This window comes from Pleurodeles waltl, chromosome 2_1 (assembly GCF_031143425.1).
Source record: "Pleurodeles waltl isolate 20211129_DDA chromosome 2_1, aPleWal1.hap1.20221129, whole genome shotgun sequence".
In the NCBI taxonomy this organism is placed as follows: Eukaryota; Metazoa; Chordata; class Amphibia; order Caudata; family Salamandridae; genus Pleurodeles; species Pleurodeles waltl.
In genome coordinates, this window is record NC_090438.1 from 711,976,183 (window position 1) to 711,995,707 (window position 19,525).

Sequence of the window (19,525 nt, forward strand, 5' to 3'; positions counted from 1 at the left end):
GCAGTACAGTGGAATGTTGGGGATGGAATATTCTGTGAGGCAGCTCGTGGTGGGACTCTGTTTCTGAAAGTTGATGTTTGTTCCCTGTAGTGAGGTCTTGTTTATCAAGCCTCCTTTAACTTACACTTCACTGTGAGTTCTCATTAATTGCTTTACACTGCCTCAAAGGGGTTTACACAACCGTGCTCACAAACACACCTAACTCCCCTTTTTAATTATACATTTGAGGGGTTTGTGGCTCCTTCTAACACATTAAGGTCAGGTACAATGGTTGGGAACGGTGGAGTGTAAACTTAGTGTTACCTATAGGAGATGGTACTGAGCTAGTCAGAAGGAGAGAAGGAGATGATATTACTCTCTACAGTTTTTCACAAGGCTAACCATGACTCAAATGATGAGCCCTGTCACGTACCTAGCATTGCTACTTGTTCTGTTTTGGGCTGAAGGAAGCCATATTTTTGTTTGAGTGACCATCCATCGGTGTTAAACCTCATCGACTGGAGCAACTGAGGGAAAGCAATAAAAGAAACCAAATTGGCTTCTAACTCTGGCTAGGTAGCTTTTGTGACAATCTACTTTGTGGGCAAAGCTTTTTAGCTACTTAAAACATAGTAAGTCCATGGCCCTCAATTTGGGATAAATAGCCAGGATGTTCTTTCCGATGAATACTGGTCATTTAACTTATCATATTCCTCAAATTATGTAGGCCCTGGCTCACCCTTTAGGGGGGGGGGGCAGAGGGGAGAGGGACGTGGATAGTAAACGTTTGTTGAAGACAACTTTGCCTTTTGGCCCCATATGTCTACCAGTGCAACCCAGGAGGACATTTCCTTTCAGCAAATACTTATGGATGGCATTGCTGTTAAAACTGGAATATGTTGCTTTGCTCAGCTTAGCTTTTCAGGAATCTAGTATATAAACACAAACTTGGTGCTCAATTCCACACACTGTAGTTAAAAAAAATATTTTTAAATTGACAGTTACCTACAACTTTTAAACTCCTGACTGTGGTAATGCAGCCTCCTCAGGCAAGTCAGGGTTTCAATGAAAGGCAATAAGGACTCTGAGGTAACAGGATGAAGTTGCAAAATTTCCATAAGTAGTTACGGTCTAGTCACCTCAGTAGAGAGTGATAAATCCAGAATTTCTAGAGCCTTATGAGCCACAACACTCTTCTCTGTAGCGGGCCCCAAAAGGAATCCAGGATGGTCTCTGGAGACTTATCCAAGACCATGGCATTCTGCAAAGCAAGAAGAGAACAACACCTCTATAGTGAAGAGAGTGCAAATTATATGCCTCGTAGTCATCCTCATTGCGTGGAACATTGATGGCCTTGTACTTATCTGAAATTGATCCAAATATTTTGCTCCATCCTTCAGAAGTACTGCTGTCAGGACAAAGCTGCTGGTCGAGAGTCTTCGTCATGTTGAGCATTAGCCCTAGTGACTGTATCTCAATGCTGGACAAGCCCTTGCTTGATCCAAGATCGGCGCTTGGGACAGATCCAGAACTGGCTCCACTAGAGCCACCGGAAACACTGACAGAGGATGAAGTGCCATGTCCTATAGTAAAGGAGCAAAGTCACTGATTACAGGCTGGCTTCGTCTGGGGTCAATCAGTGCCAGAGGAGGGCCCCTGGTAAAGCCTGACTAGAGGTCCTGACAGGTGTATAGGGCTGGAAGAGGCACCAGGAATAATTTTTAAAATTTGCAGCATGGCCTCCTGCAAAGCAATCGCCCAGGAAACTTGGGTGAATCTGCTCCAGATTCAGCATAGGGTCTAACTCAAATGCCAAAGAAAGAGTTGTACATCAACAGCGCTGACTGGGAGATCTCTTCCTGGACAGGGAGCATCTGGACATAGAAGAGTTTCAAGGGCTCTTCTTGTTCTTTTTCTTCAGAAGTCCTTGCACACGTCTTTTGACATTGTCTTTCACCTACCTGGTGAGGACAACCTTAACTAAGATCAGTCCCGCTTTTTATGGCATCCTGGAGGAGGTTCTGTATGCATTAGATACAAGCACTGGGGGAGGGGAAGGTGTCAGAACGAGATGGGGCGCCTGTTGAAGTGTTTAAAACTTTGGGTGAGCTGTGGAGCCCCAGCTTGACTAGGGTACTTAATGCGTCTGTCCTAGACTCAATCCCACATCCTGGGCTGTGTCAATTATAGTCCCTATTTTTAAAAATGGGAAATAAGTTGAATCCTAAATGTTGTTGTTGCCTCATCTCTCTTCTGCCAAATTGGTGGGCAAGGTCCTCCTGCGCACGTTAGGAGTGGGAAGAGGCCAATACTATTATAACTGAGATGCAGTATGGGTTTGGGAAGGGGCTTGGGACAATGGAGCAATGTGTTAATTTGGAATTGCTTAAAGGGAAGTATAGCTAAGGAAGAAGCCCTTTACTTAAGTTTTGTTAATTTAAGCAGTACGTTTGATCTGGTAGATCATTTAATTCTCTGGTCTACATTAATATCTATGGGAGCCCCAAGGGTCATGGTTAGCCTTCTGGCAAAATTGTATCAGAGTTTCAATGGTACGCTATGGTCCAAATGGGGATGCTCTACTTAGTTTAAGGTTTAAAGGGGAATTAGGTAGAAGTGTGTACTGGCACCATTCCCGTTTTCACCTTTTATTAACAGGATGGATGGCACCCTCCTTGCTTTGCAGGCTGATGCACTTATTATGGCCAGTCGGGCGGTACTTGTTATACTGTATGCAGACTATGTCGTCTTGTTATCCAGGACGCCTGTCGGTCTACACAAACTGATGGGTGTATCTGCAAACTTTATGGAGGTCAGGAAAATGAGGATCAAGAAAACTAACTTTTATGATGGTTTGTGGGAGGAAACTGCAGAAATGCAGGACATTTTTCATTGAGTATTCCCTATAGTGAGGTTGGATTAATTCTGTTATTTAGGGGTTTTATTTAGTAATAAGGGAACTTGGACACAATGGGTTCAGGAGACTGGCCTGAAGATGAGCAAATTATGGAAAGGATTTTTCAGGTTTGCAAGAGGAAGTCAGCCAGTCCAGGAAGTGGTTGAAATATATATAACGTGAAAGGGCCTTTGGTGGGGGCCTGTGGGGACATGGTTCATGTAATTCCCTCCAGGTCGAAGAGAAAGCCTTCCTCAAGCGCCTTTTATGTACGCCCGCTTCGGCCTCTTCCTTTATAGCTCACAAGGAAACTGGACTGAATTATTTGGAAGATGTGCTCTAACTGAAACCACTTTTGCTCTGCCACCCTATTTGGGGAATATCTGAAACTAGTTTTAACAAGTCTAACATTCTAGATTGTCTAGTACTAGATCATGCTTTTAAAATTCCCTGGATCTCGTATATAGAGGGGTTATTAAATCATTTGTTTAATCGATTAGTTAAGCTTGACACTCTAAAAACCTTTTCCCTGGAGAAGAGTGTAATTAAAACTTATTTTCTAAATTTTAGGAAAATAGAATGTATGCAGTAGCAAGGAAGCAAAGGGTTGTTTTGTATAGGACACTGGTTTATTACAAGGATGCCAACTCTACTTAAGCTGGGTGACTGACACACAGCACAGCTGTGTCTTGACTAGATTGCGATTGGGCACAGTACATCATCTAGTTGCCTTCCCCGACACGAAAAAATGCCCAGGTGTCAAGAACACTTGCCCTTGTGATGAAGTTCAATGCAAAGCACGCAGCACTTTTATTTTATTTTGCAGATGTTATGAGAGTCTGAGGAGACATTACTTGAAACCTGTGCAAATAGGGGTTGATCTGATTCCTATAAAATACTTCATGAATAAATAAATTCCATTAATCAGTGGCATTGTTCCATTACAATGTGACCAAGACACTGTGAAATCCCTCTTGGGAAAGCACAATCCTGACACTCAAAAAAACTCTTCTGTCACACTTCTTCCTACAGCCACAAAACGTTAAGCAATTCTATTGGCAATTTAGTTATCCTCTATTTCAGAAGGGCACATTTTTTTAGACAATTTGTATGTAGTATTTTGATCACACAGGAGCATTAAATCTGCACTGCTTGAGGTTTAGGCGTTCTTTGAATGGCTGCAGATTAATAAGAGCAATTTGATCCATCTTGATATGTTTGTAGCAGTCGATATTGTAGTCCACAACATTTTAATTAGCAGACTGGCATACTGTGACATATGGGTAAAGCTGTATCATGGATCACCTAATTTTTAAACAACATATCTTAGGGAGACATGTGGAACCAGCAAACATTCCTCCGCTGCAACTTTAACTACTGAGAGATCTACATGACTCCACTTTATCATTTTGCATATTGAGTTTTATGTTCTTCCTCTTTCTAAATTACTTAGATATGAATAGAAATTTTACTCTAGTGCTAACAACACTAAACCTGTTTGCCATTTAACAGGCACCAATATCCAACAAGATGGATTTGCTGTTGCAAGACATACACATCTCTTCCGTTGCTGCCTCCTGTTTGTCCATCTACGTAAATTGAAAACAATTCTTTAAAAAGTAAGTAGACAAATTGCACTTACCACCACTACTGGATCTATAATTGATTATTGGAACTTGAACTATCTAAGCACCTCCAAGCAGAATAAAAAAAACAGTCTTCAGACTATTCAAAATCAGGCAGCTATATTAGTAAATCAAGGCACTTGCTTTTCATTTGTTGGGTCTACTTTTCAAAAATTACACTGGCTCTCTGTTCATAATAGAATCATTTACAAATCATCTGTTTGGTCCATAAATGTATTTATGGTTCCTTCCCTACGTTTCTAAGATCCAAGTTAGCCAGATATAGTACTTCACAATCTCTATAATCCCCTACAGTTAATCTTCTTGATGTTCTCCGCTTTAACAAATCTACCTTTCTTGGTAGATACATATTTTTCGGCTTTAGCTTTCAGGCTTTGGAACTGCCTCTAAAATCTCTCAGACTTTGGAACTGCCTCTAAAATCTGTCTGTTTCTATTTTTCATTTAGGAAGAAATTTGAGGCACATCTTTGGCCAACTAAACTTGCTATGACTTTACTGCTTTTAGAGCCACAAGACCTCAGATTCCAGTGCACTTTGTATATTTGAAACAACATAATATGCTATTGAAAAACCCAGCCCATGGCTGCACCAGGAGTAGGCTCACAACAAAAACAATGAGCCCAGACAGGTGTTTTAATTTATGCTGAAAATTAGTTGAGAACTCACTGCAATCAAACAGCCAACAAAAAAGGTAATGAGGTAAATTAAGCTTCCTTTCTGTAATTAAATAAAACTGCATGTGTGTACTAGTTCAGGTTCTAATTTGCTCAGGTTTCAATCAATTTAAGGAAGCTTTATTGCAGCACACTTTCTCTAGTGCAGAGGAAAGCATTATTAGGTAATCTCTGCAGCTGCTCAAGATTTTCATGTTCATGGACACACTCTGTTCATCCCAGGGTTACGTAGTAGAGATGCTAGAGGTATAACCTTGCACCACCCCCTTGTACCAGATGTTGGCATTCTCTGCTGCTTCATAATTAAATAGTTTCTGTGTTCTTCCATTGCAAAGAATATGGTAATAATCCTGCTAACATGTTCATGAACATGAACAGCTCGTCTATTTCACTATATTACTCACAGTCACCCAAACTGATACACAGTAAGATACAGAGCAGTCCCATTACTCAATGACCTATATTAATGGCATAAAGCAATTTCTACTAAGACCTCATAAGCAGATCAGTGTTTCCTACATCGGTTTCTGAATTTGGAATGTCCTGGGTGATGTTTCATAATAAGTTGCAGAAATGAATGCAGCTGTCTCACTAATAATGCTCCCTGATGCACTTGTACCACTGGACTTTAGGCAGACCCTATTCTTAACTCTAATAAGAAATACATGAATGTCCTCATTTGATAGAGGTCATCTAGGAGGGAAACAAAGTTGCTGCAGACACTGCTGTTGAGGAATGTCAACAGTTTTCTAGATTACAAAATGAAGCAACACAGAAAATATTTATACGTTTCATTATCCCCTTCTGTGCCGGGGACGTAATGGTTACGTCTGCTGGCACAGTGCTCCTGTGCCGAGGACGTAACCATTGGGAGGGGGTGCAAAATATTTTAGGCCTTTTCTGCCTATTCCTATTATAATTAGGCCGATCTGCCCCCAGGGGGGGCAGAAACCCCTAGACACCGGGGATATATTTTGTTTATGTTTATTTTTTTTATATATATGGGGAGCGACCACTTAGGCCGATTTTTGTTAGGCTAATCTGCCCCCAAGGGAGGAAGAAACCACTAGACACCAGGGATCTTTATTGTTTTGCATCAATTTTACGCAAGGGGAGCTGCCCCTTAGGCAAGGGTCGTTCCTCTAGTGGGGGTAGGGGGGCGGAAGAGACAGGATTTATTTTAGGCCATTTCTGCTCCCCTTGGGGGCAGATCGGCCTATTCCTATTAGGCCGATCTACCTCCAGAGGGGGAGGAGGGGGGCAGAAACCACTAAGGCACCAGGGTGATTGGTGTGTGTGTATGTGTGTGTTTTGTGTGTGGGGGGCAGCCCCTTGGGTAAGGGCCGCTCCCCATGAGAGCACATTACTGTTGGCCATATCTGCCCCCCTTGGGGGCAGATTGGCATATTTTTGGAAGGACCATCTGCCCCCCTTGGGGGCAGAAAGCCCACCAGATACCAGGGAAGATTTTGTTTTCTCTCAAAATAAGAGGGTGGGGGTATGGCCATAAACCCACCTCAAATAAATGGGTCCAAAGTTGTTCTGCCCACAAGTGGGCAGATGGGGCAATTACCCCTGATCCACACCTCGGGGGAAGAAAGTCTACTAGATGCCAGGGAATTTAAAAAACAAAAAATAGTGGGGTGGTGGCTATCAACCAGTATGGGCCTGGTTATGCCCCCACCGCAACTGAAGGGGGTAAAAGTCTTTCAGCTCTCCCCAGCACACTAAAACATCTTATCCCATGGCAAGCAAGAGGACATTTGACTATTTTGGGTTTTGGTTTTACATTTAGGCCATGAGAGCTTGGCTAACTCTCAAAATCTTCCCACTTGGAATGGACCCACTTCCTTGTGCTAGGGGTTGCGCTTTGAGTTACAGCATGCTGGGCAACACTTGCTCATTGACATGCCTCATCATGTTCTCTATCATACTGCCATCTTGTGAAGATAATATCTCTCTTGTAATCACTGCTGGACTATATGCTGATGTATAAGTGTTTATCTGCTGATGCTTTAATCTCTGTTGTATCACAATAAAAATGTCAAACAAGTATATTAAAAAAAAAAAGTAGGAGGATATCTGACGTCCTCACTATAATTACCTGGCCAATACACAGCAACGTCAACCCAGGACTACTCTTACATTGCTCATGTTGCACACAGATGGACCCAAATCACTGATTTGGTTCTACCTTATCAGCCATTGGGGTTTCTCTAATATTGAAATTATACCCCTGGATGCTGCCATTCCTTTTGATCACCTCCCTTGCCTCAGTTATTCTTCTTCAATAGCTTCCTTCAAAGAGTTCCCTATTCCCCATCTTAGACTTTTCCAACTATCCACATCCCCAAATATCACTTCAACACCACAAGTAACCACAGATATCCTCTTTCTATAAGACAGGAGGCGAACCACAGTGTACCACCCACTCCACTGCAGCAAGTAACTGCATGGCCAAACCGGTGACAATGTAGACTCTGGTAAAGATACACTGCACAACCAAGACCACACTTATGTACACTCAACATCTTTAGGCTTCTGACCTTTCTTCAGTAAAGAACGAGTAATGCACCATCTGAATTACTCAATATTTATCCAATACCTGTATCTTAACTAAATAACAGCTATGTAATCTATATACGATTGTTAGACATGTCTTCTTTCTTAGTATGCTGTGCTCTGTATGCTGTGACCCTGCAAGATGACCGAGCAAAACATGTTAAACAGACGCCCAATGCCACACAGTTATGCCAAGTCAAATACGATACCAATTCAACTCCAGTCGATTCAACAAAACCTCCCAGAACCTACCCCTCCCTAATTCAAGAATACACAATTAACACAACCCCAGGCAACCCCATGCCCGCAATATGGTAATGAAGACATATTTTTTCAGATACCTCTGGTTCTCTGATAACACACCAGTTACCTGGAGAAAGGGTATGCAGAACAGTCCACCAAAGTAACGGGGGATAGTATTGATGAGAGTACCGATCAGTAGACACTGGCATCTTGGAATGGTGAAGCGCGCTATACTAAAGGAATTATGGAGGGGTGCTCAGACAGCGAGGCAGCTGTGTTAGAGACGAAGCAGCACAGCACATGGATAGTGTTTAGAATATGCTCTTCCTCAGCAATGCACATTAACAGAAGGAAATCAACAGAGACCTGCGCATCCTCAATGTATGTCAACCAATCCGTGTATGCCACGAATCCCACTCCAGAACAACAAGCATTTGCAATGCAATAGGTCTCACGTTTAGGATAGTTAGAGCCATTGGCGTTGCAAATGACAATGTCTTTTTCCTATGTGTTTTGCTTTGGAGTGTAGTGGATGTATAAACAGATGCTGCTGCAACACTGTCTAGAGGACTAAGAATGGAGAATCACCACTGGGAACAGAGACACAGCTGCAGCACTGCCTAAAAGACATAGGGGGTCATTACAAACCTGGCGGTCGGTGTTAAACCGGCGGTAAGACCGCCAACAGGCTGGCGATCTTACTTTGGGGAATTATGACCATGGCGGTTACGCCATGGTCATCCGCCGGTTTTCCGTTCCGCCCACCAGGGCGGAGACGACCGCTAGGCTGGAGACCTGGGTCTCCAGCCTGGTGGCCGGTACTATACCACTGGCGGTATTTGGACCCGGCATACCGCCGTGGATTTCCAGCGGTTTGAACCGCCATGAAATCCACGGCAGTAAGCACTATCAGTGCCAGGGAATTCCTTCCCTGGCACTGATAGGGGTCTCCCCCACCTCAACCCCGACTCCCTCCCCTCCACCCCCCACCACCCCTGCCACCCCCCCAAAGGTGGCAGGGCCCCCCTCCCCACCCCGAACCCCAACAACACATAACCCATACCCACACGACAGGCATGCAGGCACCACCTACACCCTTACACGCACACACGCCGACATACATGCCAACATCCACACACACAGTCAGACACGCACACCCACATTCAGACATACACGCACACATCCATACAGACGTACCCACAGACATACACCCACTCATTCCCATACACACAACACCCCCGCAAGCATACACGCACTCACGCACCCCCTTCACATACACAGACGCACACCCCCATGCACCCACACAACACACAACACCCCCCCCCCCCCCTCCCCTAACGGACGATCGACTTACCTGTTCCATCGATCCTCCAGGAGGGGACGGGAGCCATGGGGGCAGCTCCGCCGACACCACACCGCCAACAGAACACCGCCATGGCGAATCACAGGATGTGATTCGCTGGGCGGAGTTCTGTTGGCGTGGCGGTGGAGGTGGAGCAACCTCCACTTCCCCGCCTCCCGCCAGTATGGCTGTTGGCGGCTCACCGTCGGTAAAAGGACGGAGAGCTGCCAACGGTCATAATAGGCCGAGCGGAAAACCGCCACCACTGGCGGTCTTCCACATGGCGGTACCTCGGCGGTCTTCAAAAGAGACCACCGAGGTTGTAATGACCCCCTTAGACTGAGCAGTTACCGACGGGAACAGAGAAGCAGCTGCAGCACTGTCTAAGGGACTAAGAATGAGAAATTAACACTTGGACCAGAGAAGCAGCATTGTCTACAGAACTAAGAAGGAAGACTCACCACTGGGACTAGAGAAGCAGCTAGCAGCACTGCCTGGAGGACTTAGAATGAGTAATTACCAAAGGGTCCAGAGAACCAGCTTGCAACACTGTCTAGTTGATTTACAATGAGGAATTACCGACGGCACCAGCAAAGCAGTTTGCAGCACTTCCTAGTGGGCAAAGAATGGGGAATTCCCACTGGGACCATAGACGCAGCTGCAGCATTGTGTAGAGGACTAAGAATGAGGAATTACTACTGGGACCAGAGAATCAACTAGCAGTACTTTCTAGAGGACTTAGAATGAGGAATTACCACTGGAACCAGAGAAGCAGCTAGCAGCACTGCCTAGAGGACTTAGAATGAGGAATTACCAAAAGGACCAGAGAAGCAGCTTGCAGCATTGTCTTAGAATGAGGAATTACCAACGGGACCAGAGAAGCAGCTAAAAGCACTGCCTAGAAGACTAAGAATGAGGAATTATCACTGGGACCTTCGAAGCAGCTGCAGCATTGTCTACAGGACTAAGAATGAGGATCATCACTGGGGCCAGAGAAGCACCTCGCAGCACTGTCTAGAGGACTTAGAATAAGGAATTACCACAGGGACCAGAGAAGCAGCTGGCAGCACTGCCTAGAGGATTAAGAATGAGGATTTACGATAGGGACCACAGACGCAGCTGCCAGCACTGCCTAGAGGATTAAGAATGAGGATTTACGATAGAGACGCAGCTGCAGCACAGTTTAGAGCAGGGGTCTCCAACCTTTTTTTTTAGCGAGAGCTACTTCTGATCAGTAAAAATCATTGTGAGCTACTGAAGGCCAAGGCACTCGTGCAATGTTACCAGAAACCCCCACACCTAGCTTAATTAACTTTATAACTAATGCCCATAGAGCCAGAAACTAAGGTTTGAACAACATACCTGTGTCATGTGTGCCAGTGAGGTCTTGTGTGCATATGAATGGGATATGTGTGTGTATTGGTGATGAGAGCCTTTGTTGTATGTACTTGTGGCACAAGACATATCTTTCCCCATATGTGGAACAGTTACCTGTGTAACACAAACATACAACTATTTTTTTTTTAATCTGAGAAATGTCAAGTTCTTAATAATGTTCTTGAAAAATATTTATAATATGTAACACTTTTCTGTAACTTAAATTCCTCCTGCGTATAAAACGGCTATATTTTTCAGTTATAAATATAACAAAACATCCATCAGCCACTGGGAGCAAGATGCCTGCAGCGTGTAAACGCAACACTTGGAACTGGGAGAAAATTAAACTGAAGAGTTAACCTTATATGGATGCCATAAAACTCATTATTTTAATGTTCTCCAATTTCAAAGTTTCACACTGACAAACAGCACCCAGTGTAGACATCATGTGATATTATGACAGAAAAATATAGCCATTTATTTAAAAGGGAGAAATTTAAAGTGAAGAAATATGCTGTACAAAATATTAAGACATTTTTTTCTTCACTTTAAATGTCTCACATTTAAAAGAAAATGTCATTTTTTTCCAGTTATAAATATGGCACAGTATTTACTGTCACCCTCTGGCCTGTAGACATGGTGCAACATTTAAAACAGGAAAATAAAGCCATTTATTTGAAAAGGAGGAATTTAAAGTGAGGAAACATGCTTCACAAAAGACAAAATTGACTCAATGTTTCATATAAATATATTTCTTCACTTTAAATTTCTCCCATTAAAAAAAAATGGTTGTATTTTTTTCAGTTATAAATATGGCAGAGTCTACTGGCTACTGGGAGCAATGGAACTGCTGTTTGTAAATGTGACACTTTGAAACGTGAGAAAATTGAAATTAAGAGTTAAATTAATCATTAAGTTAACTCTTCATTTTAGTGTTCTCCCATTTAAAAGCATTCAAACATTTTTCTCTCCCCCTAGTAGAGGGCGCATTAAAGATTTAAATACCTCAGTGCTTCAGTTCTTCATATCTGTGCCCTGGGTCATAAATCCCACTCCAGCACTGCTCATTATCGGGTCCTGCTATGTGCAGCCTGGAGATGATGATGTAAAATAAACAGAGCATTCCCTTAACTTTTAAAAGAAGATGTGACCCTGCACTTATTTTAAAATCGAACTCAAGCCTGTTGGCTACTCTGAAGGTGTCTTCGAGCTACTGGTAGCTCACGATCAACTGGTTGGAGACAGCTGGTGTAGAGGACATTAGAATGAGAAAGAATGAAAGTGGATAAGTGTGTGTCTGCCAGAGGGTGCAAAACACGCACACAGAACCAATTATTTCTAGAACAGAAGTGGAGGGAAAACTGGCTTGGAAAACATCAAGTAAGAATATCCAAGCAGAGGCACAAGAACAAACGAAACCTGAAACCTTCTGTGCCTTTTCAAACACAGTGTTTTCACTGGTGTGGTGTGAACACATTGATATGGACAACCAAGAGAACACTAAGGCTGCAATGCCCAGACAGGAGGAGGGACGAGAGGCCATCACATGCTGTAACAGGAGGAAGCATGAACGTAGTGAGATGGCTAACAAAAATGTTCTCTTTGTGAAATCGACTTGGAGGGAACTAAGCACACAAGGGTGGGACATTTAGTAAAATGCACCAACAAAAAGGAAGCATTTAAGACAAGCACAACAAAGAGAGAATGGCAATACTGAGCATGGTTAAAGCCCATAGACTGAATGTAGCACGTCTTGCAGACAGTGCATGCACACTGCCTAGGCTTGACCTAAAAAGGAGCTATCCTGAAGACCCAGTACTTTGCAAATGTGATCTTCCTAAAGTCAGAATCACTCATGATTTTGTTTAACTCCTGGCCTGCTACCATCTTCCTTGCCCTTATTTGCCTGATGCTTCTCTGTTCCTTTCTGATTCTCCAGTAATTGCCGTGTCTCCAGTCTTATGTTTTCCCTCCCCTCTCTTAATCTCACGCTGCCTGAAAGGTTGATTGCTGATTGCCTCATTCCAGATGGCTCAGAAGCACCACATCACATACTCACAGTACACCACATCCACCACACTGTTTATCATCTCATCACACCACTACACAGCACTACGAATATCCTGTTTCTCACTACCACTTAACAAAATTATTCTCTCCACGTCTTTTCACAGTCCTTATGCCCGATAAGTATAAAATTCAACAACACATGTCAAACACTAGCATTATGTTGCACTGTTAACCTCTCGGGTGCCCTGGACGTAAAGGTTACGTCCTGGGCAGCACCGCTAGGGTGCCAAGGACGTAACTGTCACGTCCAGCTAGGGGCCCACGGGGGAAGCGCTAGCGCTCCTTTCGGAGGCCATCAGAGGCTGCCCCCACCAGCGCGGATCAGAGGAGAAATGCAAAAGCATTTTTCCTCCAATCACGTGGAGGGGACGAGAAAGGCATGAAAGGAGAGGAAAGGCCTTTCCTCTCCTTTCATGTCTCTCTCTGCATTTCGCGATCGAGCAGCAGAAATGCTACTAGACACCAGGATTTTTTTTGTTTAGATCATAAGGGGAGCGGCCCCTTGGGCAAGGGTTGCTCCCCAGGGGGGGCAATTTATTTTTAGGCCATTTCCGCCCACCCACCCCCCGGGGGCAGATTGGCCTATTATAATTGGGCCGATCTGCCCCCAGGGGGCGCAGAAACCCCTAGACACCAGAGATATATATATATATTTTTATGTTTATTTTTTTTTATATATGGGGAGCTACCCCTTAAGCAAGGGTCGCTCCCCTGGGAATGCAAATTGCCTTTAGGCCATTTCTGCCCCACTTGGGGGTAGACTGGCCTATTTTTGTTAGGCCAATCTTCCCCCAAGCGGGCAGAAACCACTAGACACCAGGGATTTTATTTTTTTTGCGTCAATTTCACGCAAGGGGGGCCCTTAGACAAGGGTCGTTCCCCTGGGTGGCAAATTTATTTTAGGCCATTTCTGCCCCCTTGGGGGCACATCAGCCTATTTTTTATTAGCCCGATCTGCCGCCCCTGGGGGCAGGAACCACTAGGCACCAGGGTTTTTTTTTTGTGCCAATTTCACGCAAGGGGAGCGACCCCTTAGGCAAGGGTCGCTCCCCTGGGGGGGGCAAATTTATTTTAGGCCATTTCTGCTCCCCTTGGGGGCAGATCGTCCTATTTTTATTACGCCGATCTGCCACGGGGGCAGCAACCACTTAGGCACCAGGGATTGGTGTGGGTGTGTGTTTTGTTTGGGGGGTCTAGCCCCTGGGGCAAGGGTCACTCCCCATAGGGGGCACATTACTGTTGGCCACATCTGCCCCCGAGGGCAGATCAGCCTATTTTTGGAAGGCCTGTCTGCCCCCAACGGGGGCAGAAAGCCCACCAGAGAAGATTTTTTTTCCAAAATAAGAGGGTGGGGGTATGGCCATACTCCCACCCCAAATAAATGGGGCCAAAGTTGTTCTGCCCACCGGTGGGTAGATGGGGCAATTACCCGGATCCACTCCCCGGGGGACAGAAAGCATACTAGATGCCAGGGAATTAAAAACATATATAAAATAGTGGAGTGGTGGCTACCAACCAGTATGGGGCTGGTTATGCCTCCACCCCAACCAAAGGGAGTAGCAGTCTTTCAGCTCTCCCCCCGCACACTAAAACATCTTATCCCACGGCAAGCAAGAGGACATTTGATTATTTTGGGTTTACATTTGGGCCATGAGAGCTTGGCTAACTCTCAAAACCGTCCCACTTGGCATGGTGAGGGATGCACTTTTTTACTATGTAGAAAAATCCACAAGATCTAGACATATCTGAAAACTAAACATCTGGGTGATTCCTGGGCGTTGTGCTTCACATGCACCCCCACCATATTCTTACCCACAATGCCCTGCAAACCTCCAACTTTGCTGCAAATCACACATTTTCCCCACATTTTTGTGATGGAACCTTCCGGAATCCACAAAATTCCTACCATCCAGCATTGTCTCATCTATACCGATAAACATTCTGCTGCACTTGTCAGCCTAAAAATGTTTTTTTGTTTTTTTTAAACTGCCCTTTTGGACCTGCTTTGGTTCACTCTCAATTTCAACATGTTTTTGGCTCTTCCCTGTCACAGGCACTTGGCCCACCTACACAGGTGAGATATCACTTTTACCGGGAGACTGAGGGGAATGTAGGGTTGTAGGACATTTGTCCTGGTGCGGTGATCCCACACAGAAATGTGGGAAAAATTTGATTTGTTTTTAGCTAAATTTGAGGTTTGCTGAGGATTCTGGGTAGGAAAACATTAGGAGATCCACGCGAGTCACATCTCCCTGGACTCCCTCGGATGTTTAGATTTCAGAAATGTCTGGGGTTGGTAGGTTTCCCTAGATGGCTGCTGAGCCAAGGACCAAAAACAACGCAGGTGTAGCCAAATTTTGAGGTTTGCAAAGGATTCTGGTAACAGAACCTAGTCAGAGCCCCACACATCACCCCATATGGGATTCCCCTAGGTGTCTAGTTTAAAAAATGTGCAGGATTGGTAGGTTTCCCTAGGTGCCGGCTGAGCTAGAAGCCAAAATCCACAGCTAGGCACTTTGCAAAAAAACAGCTCTGTTTTATTTGGGAAATGGGACGTGCCCATGCTGTGTTTTGGGACATTTCCTGTCGCGGGCGCTAGGCCTACTCGCACAAGTGAGGTACCATTTTTATCGGGAGTCTTGGGGGAATACTGGGTGCAGGGAAATTTGTGGCTCCTCTCAGATTCCAGATCTTTCTGTCACCAAAATTTGAGGAAAAAGTGTTTTTTGGGCCAAATATTGAGGTTTGCAAAGGATTCTGGGTAACAGAATCTGGTGAGAGCCCCACAAGTCCCCCCAAATGCGCAGGTTTGGTAGGATTCCCTAGGCGGTGGCTGAGCTAGAGGCCAAAATCGACAGCTAGGCACTTTGCAAAAAACACGTCAGATTTCAATGTAAAAATGTGATGTGTCCATGTTGTGTTTCCTGTCGTGATCATTAGGCCTACCCACGCAAGTGAGGTACCATTTTTATCAGGAGACTTGGGGGAAACACGGAATAGCAAAACAAAGTGTTACTGCCCCTTGTCTTTCTCATTTCTACATTTTTTCCTTCCAAATGTAAGACATTGTGTAAAAAAAAAGTCTATTTGAGAAATGCCCTGTAATTCACATGCTAGTATGGGCACTCCAGAATTCAGAGATGTGCAAATAACCACTGCTTCTCAACACATTATGTTGTGCCCATTTTGGAAATACAAAGGTTTTCTTGATATCTATTTTTTACTCTTTATATTTCAGCAAATGAATTGCTGTATACCGGGTGAGGAATGAAAACCCATTGTAAGGTGCAGCTCATTTATTGGCTCTGGGTACCTAGGGTTCTTGATGAACCTACAAGCCCCATATATCCCCGCAACCAGAAGAGTCCACCGACGTAACGGTATATTGCTTTAAAAAATCTGCCACTGCAGGAAAAAGTTACAGAGTAAAACGTTGCGAAAAATGACTTTTTTTCAGCTCAATTTCAACATTTGTTTATTTCGGCTGTTATTTTCTGTACGAAAACCTTGTAGGATCTACACATATTACCCCTTGCTGAATTGAGAATGTTGTCTACTTTTCAGAAAAGTTTAGCTTTCTGGGATCCAGGATTGGTTTCACACCCATTTCTGTCATTAACTGGAAGGAGGCTGAAAGCACAAAAAAATTTAGTAAAAAACGGGGTATGTCCCAGTAAAATGCCAAAATTGTGTTGAAAAATTGGGTTTTCTGATTCAAGCCTGCCTGTTCCTGAAAGCTGGGAAGCTGGTGATTTTAGCACTGCAAACCCTTTGCTGATGTCATTTTCAGGGGAAAAAACACAAGCCTTCTTCTGCAGCCCTTTTTCCCATTTTTTTTTTTAAAAACGAAATATTCACTGTATTTTGGCTAATTTCTTGGTCTCCTTCAAGGTAACCCACAAAGTCTGGGTACCTCTAGAATCCCTAGAATGTTGTAAAAAAAGATCGAAAATTTGGCGTGGGTAGCTTATGTGGACAAAAAGTTATGAGGGCCTAAGCACAAACTGCCCCAAATAGCCAAAAAAAGGTCTGGCGCCTGAGGGAAAAAAGGCCTGGCAGCGAAGGGGTTAAACACCTCTATAGTCCACCCCATTCCATATCTTAGCATTCCATACCACACCATTCAAGATTGCTCTACAGGGGCGTCGTGAACACTCTGCTTTAGTAGCTACAGTGGGGTTAGGTTCTCTATTGGCATCTTCTCTCTGCAACTCGCAGACAAAAGCTCAAAATAAACATTATAAGGAAGAAAGAAACATGGGTTGGTGGAAAAGAAAAAGAACAATAGAAGGTTGTAAGAAAGCAAGGGTGAAATTTAGGAAGGAAAATTGATTGGACAGATGAGTGTGTGGATGAATGAGTTGTGGAATAATGGGTGAAAGGATGGCAAACTAAAAAGGAAAACTGAGAGGGTGGTGGATGGACAGGTGAAGGTATTGCAGAGTGAATGGAAATCAGAGCGGATGCATGTATGGATGGCCAGAAGGATCAAGAGAAAGATGAATGGCTTTATTGATGTATGTGTAAGTCAAAGGATGGGTGGATGGATATATGGATGAATGTATGCATAGATGATGGATGTGCGAATAGATGGATGGAATGATGAAAGAATGAATGGTTGACAGGATGTAAAAGTGAAATGGTGGTATCAGAGGATGGATGAAAGAATGGATGGATAGATGCTGGGTTGTAAGAGTCAAGAAAACTTGTCTATGGAGGGTCGGGTACACATGCTTTGCTTGCTTTATGTCATCAGAGCTTTTAGTTCGGGGGGGGGTATTTTAATTTCCTGGCTACTCACGTGTTGCTCTATACTCTTCAACTCCACATCATACTACACAGCAAATCACTACATCAAACATTCTAACAATAAATCACCAATACCCTCCACATAGTAAAAATATCAATGACCAAAATATAATCAAGGCAAGTTTATGGGAGGATGCACGCCCCTTGTTGAATAGAATATCTCTCGCAGGCGAGAGAGCATGCTCTGACGCAGGCGAGTCCTAAAAAGGGAAAATTATCAAGCAAGGTTTTACACAGCTGGCAGCAGCCAAACATTGCAACAACATCTTTGTCTTGTACAACAGCAGCAGTGCGGAATTAAGAAGCGCTGCGTTTACAGACATCCGTGTGCCTACATTAAGTACGTGCAACTGATATTTGCCCGACCCAGAGATTCTACTGAAATGATCAAGAGGAAATAAAACTGAAAACAAACGGAGAAGTGCAGAAAGTCTGCCGGTTGTTACACAGGCACACAGCAATCAGCACAGATTGTCATTGTAGCCTGATCTCCTAGTCAACAGCCCTGCTGGAGAGCACACATAGGGATGCACGGCGTTTTCGTTAAATGATCCAGTTATTTTTTATTATAAGTACCAAAGAATAGCAAGTGGGATGAGTAAGCAACTGGCATAGCCACTTACATGCATTCAATCCAAAAACGCGGTAGACGCTTTTAGAGGCACGTTGTCTCTTCAGCTCACAAAGTGCCCTCTTTGCTCACACACACTACCTCTTCTGCTTCATGCCCTTTCTGCTCTCACGTTACGCCTCTCTGCGGCTCCCTGTCTCAGCAGCTCCTTGAACATAAACTCCCATTCTTTTGAAGACTCGAGGATCTCGGGGGTCTCTTTAAGCGCTCAAACCAATGGAATCTCTGGGACCTTTTCCCACCAAACGTAAAGCCCCTAATCTGAGCCCCAGAGCCCCACAGGCGTCGGCGCCCATTAAAGTAATTGGAAAAGTAAGGCTGCTGGCTGTGACAAGTCAACATTTGCTCCAACATGCGAGCCTCATTCTCAGTACTGATATATGATCTGTCAGGGGAAAATATGTGCGAAATGGGAGCGCTAAACATAATTCTAAATTACTCCACTTCTACCTATCAACGAGAGCAGTTTAACAGAATCAGCCACACTCTTGCAAGAATATGTAAATCGTGTCTTGATAAAATTATGCTTCTCTTAACTTTGTCATCTAAAATTTCTAAAGTTGCCAGGTTGGGTTCAGTACGTGGGCACTGGCATACAGAAATGCAAGATGCACCCACCTTTAATAATAATCTGGGCGGAGGTTCCTGGTGAAGTTAGGGGGTCCCATTTCTTTATGGTGTGCAAGGGTGAACCGCTCATCCTGAGCCCGTTTTCGATCTCAAAACACCTCCAGTAATTCGGTGTCCCTAGCCTTCTATCTTGCAGCTACAGGCTGCTTTCAGGTCAGCAGCAGGTCATTAGCTCTAGAAAGTAAAAGTGAAGTCTCAGAAATGAACCGAACCGAAGTCACATGACAGCTTCACTACAGAAGCATCTGTTGAAAACTACTTCCTGGAGCGCATACGTAAGGTAGCTCTTGATTGCAGAAGGAAAGTGGCATTGATTGGTAGCTGTAAGCTGCCTTTTTATTGGTCAGTTCACTTTCCTTCACACTTCTTCGTATGTCTGTTTCGTTTGTGTCAGTGTCTGAGCCGGGTTTAACATACGGAACTTACTGCAAGACAGGTCCGAATGTCAGAACAAAACCCATTGCTTAAGAGAGTTTTATTCTAATATAGAATAACCGAGCATTGTGATTTCTTTATGATTAAGAAATGCGCGCAAACTCTAAAACGCTTATGCTGTAAAGCTATTATCATGGTGTAAGTTGGACAAGTTAAAAATGCAAGAAACCAGTAATGTTATTCAACTGTCATGTTTTCCGGTTCCACTGCTAGCTGCTCAAGCAGGACAA

The 19,525-nt window shown here is 44.0% G+C and overlaps 1 protein-coding gene across 1 annotated transcript in view; it reads right to left on the minus strand.

The window, feature by feature from the left end:
- Nucleotides 1–19,120, minus strand: part of BLOC1S5 (biogenesis of lysosomal organelles complex 1 subunit 5) — a 282,496-nt gene extending 263,376 nt beyond the window's left edge. Inside the window, exon 1 of the mRNA XM_069217151.1 lies at nucleotides 18,849–19,120. Within this exon, the coding sequence (XP_069073252.1) occupies nucleotides 18,849–18,930 (82 nt within the window). The 5' untranslated portion in view covers nucleotides 18,931–19,120. The remainder of the gene's footprint in view (nucleotides 1–18,848) is intronic.
- Between the last annotated feature and the right edge of the window lie 405 nt (nucleotides 19,121–19,525).